The following is a 3726-nucleotide window of genomic DNA, read 5'->3' as shown; positions in this document are numbered from 1 at the left end:
CTGTGAAAGCAGTGTTGTTTTTAAAATCAGCATTTACAAGGGAATTTGTTTTAAAATGTCCAACAAAACTGCAGTGGCGCACCTTTTCAAGTCAGTTATTTAATCTCCTCATCCTATTTAAATCAATGTTTTAAATAACTGTATTTTCAGTCATTATTGTAGCAAGCTGTGGAACTGCTTCAGATGTTCTTTGGATAATGGTTGTTCTCCACAGGAGACTTTGAATTTATAAAGGTAAGAGTGCTTACTGGTAAGAAACTTACTAGGGAAAACTGTTGATTGTATAAAGGCAACTGAATTAAATCCTCACCATCTTAGGTACTGAAGCACTGTTGGATCCACGGGAAGTAGCTGGCTTTAATGTGAGGTGGGTAAAGTACACATAGGTGAAATACAGTTCATAGATCTTTCAACTTAAAGAAACTTTAGGAGAAAAAGAGTAAGGTGTTCTGTTCATTTAAAAGGCCCAACACACTACTGGATGTGGCAATTACATTACTGAGAGCACTCCTTATAATATTCCCTTTTCTGCGAGGACGGATAGAGAGGAAGATGTTAGAACATGCAGGTTAGCACACAGTTAACTACTTAAGCATCCCTCCACGTGTATTACAGATGGAGAAGTGGGGTCCAGATGGATGAAATACTTTAATGGCTCTGCCTGGGAGCAGTTAGTTCTCCTCAGGTGACTACAGCACACAGAATACCAATAAGCCACCTATTTCATTATGTTTGATTTTATGGCCAAACCTTTTTTTTATGGCCAGCAGCTATCGACAGCAGTCAAACAACTCTAAAGTGCCTGAAACAAAAGCAAACCAACGCAACGCCGAGCAGCGTGGCAGGTGCCAGGTGCTTTACAAAAAAGCAATCCATTGCATGGTTTCACCTGTGCTCGTACCCGGACGCGGAGTCACTCTGGCCTGTGACCTGGCCGTGCTTTTCTAAAACAAAAAGGAGCTCTGGCGTCGCTTTTGCCAACAGTCAGTGGATGCAGAATGGGAAAAACGGCGGCCGGGGGGAAGCCGCCGGGGATGCGCGCCCTGTCTGCGGAGACGCCCGCGGGCAAAGGTGGGAGAGGAGGGGACGACGGGGGGGGGCTGCGCCCTCCCACCCCAGCACCCCCGTTTCCCCCACCGAGCCCGGTGCCCCCCCGGCCTCCGCTTACCCCGGGGCTCCGCCGGTTCTCCTCAGGGCCGCGGAAGGAGCCCCCGGTCCGTGAGGCGCCCTGCGGCTCCTCCTCCGCCGCCCCTCAGGCGCCGCCGGGGCGGGCTGTGCGGCGGCTCCCCTCAGAGCCCCGCGCCGCGCAGGGCCCTGTGGCGCAGGTGCTCCTCGAGGCACTGGATGGCGGCATCGTCCACCTGGGGGTCGAACTTGTTGGCCAAGAGGTGGTGCTGCCGGAGCATCCAGGACACGTCTCCGACCCCGTAGATGCAAACGGCGCGCTGGTACCGGCCGGTGCAGGGCGGGTAGGGCGCTCCCTTGCTGGTGTCGCCCACCAGGTACTGCCATTTGACCAGGCGGGGCAGGGCGTTCATGTCCGAGAGCTGGAACTTGTCGTTTTGGGGCACGGCACCCGGCACGCCGGGCACGCGGGTGAGGGTGGCCCAGACGTGCTCGTCAGGGCTGTAGGTGTCCTTGGCCCACTCGAGAAACTGCAGCACTGTGGGGTCCTCGAAGATGTGCTGCACGAAGGCCCGCGTCACCGCGATGTACGCGCTGCCCGTGAACATGGGGGAGCTGAGCGGTGACGGCAGCTTCTCAGTGGCTGTCTGGGAGATGGCCTCCCCCACTTCATGGTGGTACTTCCACCGCAGCTGCTTGTAGGACGACGGCTTCTCCGACTCCATGCTGTTCTGCCCCTGCAGCATCTGGAGGGCGCGGACCATCTCCGCGTTGGTCTTGATGGGGAAGTCGGTGCCGCAAGTGTTGAGGACGTAGCGCCATGGCACGGGGCTCTGCAGCAGGTCCTGCATGCAGTTGAGGTCAGCCTGCAGGCGTGACCAGGAGGCATAGACCACCCTCTCCAGGCGGCTGGCCACAAAGACGTTGGGGAAGCAGGCGGCGATGGCCCTCACGGCCTCCTGGAAGGTGGCTGGCGACTTGCTGTCTATGTGGACACAGTAGACATTCTGTGGCACGTAGATGGATCGCAGGAGCCGCTCGAACATCTCGATTTTGTCATGGATGACCATGGAGTAGGCGATGGGGAACTTGGCCTCCTCCTCGCTAAGTGGGAATTCAATGAAGCGCCGGGTCTTCTTGAAGCTGCTGCAGTCCTTCGTCATGTTAAGGTACGCTTCGGGTGTCAGGGGTGCCCTTTTGTTTCTAGTCTCCAGGTTGCTGAGGAATGCCTCCTGGATTGCCTGCTCGTCCCCGCTGACAACCCCTGCGCAGTTGATCCTTCGGCTGGTGGGAAGCTCCAGAGCCTGGTGGAGGTGGTCTCGGCAGCGGGGGTGGCCATCGTGGCAGGGCCAGGTGACACTGCGCAGTGCCAGGGCAGTGACCAGCAGCAGGGAGCCAAGCAGCAGCGCACAGCGCCGCCGTGTTGCTGGGGACTTCCCCTCGCACAGCCGCATGCCCCCACCGCTCCAACACGTGCGACTCAGGGGCGACGCACTGCACGGCCACAGCCACCAGCCCGTACCTTGCCTTGCCTTGCCCTGGCTGACCTCCTGCATGGACTTGCAGCAGGGTGCAGTTGTTCAGTCAGCGCCACCTGTGCAGAGTAACCTGACAGCCTGGGTGCCAGGTTCCTGGGAAGGGTGAAATAGTGGCTGGGTGTTCTCAGCGTAACCACAGGTGAATAAAAGGAAGTCACCTCCCTCCTTGTTGCGTAGCTATTTGGTTTTTATCAGTACAGGAGGTTCTTGTCTATCTTTTATACCTGTATAAAAAAAATATATATATTTTATCTTACCCCTGTCCAGTGTACAAAGCAAGGAAAATCCCCCTAGAATGCAATCCTGTGCAATATGTTTTTTGTTTTTGTTTTTGTTTGTTTGTTTAAATACATTACTAGATGAGTTTGGATCTATACTGCTTTTCCAGCATTTACATCATGCAAATTTACAGGTCAAGGGAGTGAGAGCAACAGCACTGTAGTCTGGAAGCCCAGCTGCAGTATGCTTTCCGCTGGTCTGGAGCATTTGGGACTTTAGTGAAGGATTGGGTACCAAGCTGGGAACCTTGACAAAGTAGAAGTTCTGCTCCCACAGTGGGAGCAGAGGGTGAAGAAGGAGGGCCCGGTTTATAAATAATGGGTCACAAAATGTGCACTTTAATGAAGGAGTGATAGAATATTGGTGGATTTGTGTAGTTGAGTGGAGGAAGACAATTTTTCTAAAATACAAATAAAAGTTATCTGTCTGTTTATTTAGGTCCAGGTATGTCAAGAAATCAAACACACAACTTATATCAGGACTGACAACCATTATGTGTCATTCTGCACAGGTTTCAGAAAACAGTAGATATTACTTCCCCAATTTGAGCACCCTATTGGTTGAATTACTTGTTTAGCTAATTCAGGAAGTACTCTTAGATGTCTGCAGTCCAGAAATTCTGGTAGGCATTATGAAACGCACTAATGTGATGCATGAAGTATTTGCCGTATGTCAGTTTTCTTGTGCTAAGTACCAAAGTTGAAGTTCTTGGGAGAAAAGGTGTGGGAAATGTAAACAAGACACCCTGTGGGCAAGTTGCTTTCTCAGGGCACAGAAGAAGTCA

At 52.8% G+C, this 3726-nt stretch overlaps 1 protein-coding gene across 1 annotated transcript; it reads right to left on the bottom strand.

The window, feature by feature from the left end:
• Positions 1 to 1233: 1233 nt before the first annotated feature.
• GCNT3 (glucosaminyl (N-acetyl) transferase 3, mucin type) lies at positions 1234 to 2743 on the bottom strand. Its single transcript, XM_035336016.1, has one exon. The coding sequence runs from the start codon at positions 2679 to 2681 to the stop codon at positions 1290 to 1292; it is 1392 nt and encodes a 463-aa protein (XP_035191907.1). The 5' UTR covers positions 2682 to 2743; the 3' UTR covers positions 1234 to 1289.
• Between the last annotated feature and the right edge of the window lie 983 nt (positions 2744 to 3726).

This window comes from Oxyura jamaicensis, chromosome 10 (genome assembly GCF_011077185.1).
Source record: "Oxyura jamaicensis isolate SHBP4307 breed ruddy duck chromosome 10, BPBGC_Ojam_1.0, whole genome shotgun sequence".
NCBI classification, from domain to species: domain Eukaryota; kingdom Metazoa; phylum Chordata; class Aves; order Anseriformes; family Anatidae; genus Oxyura; species Oxyura jamaicensis.
This window is presented reverse-complemented; position numbering and strand designations above follow the sequence as displayed.

Bases quoted from the DNA above. Each gene is read 5' to 3' on its own strand.
- GCNT3 (XM_035336016.1), bottom strand. From the start codon at position 2,681: ATGCAGGAGGTCAGCCAGGGCAAGGCAAGGCAAGGTACGGGCTGGTGG.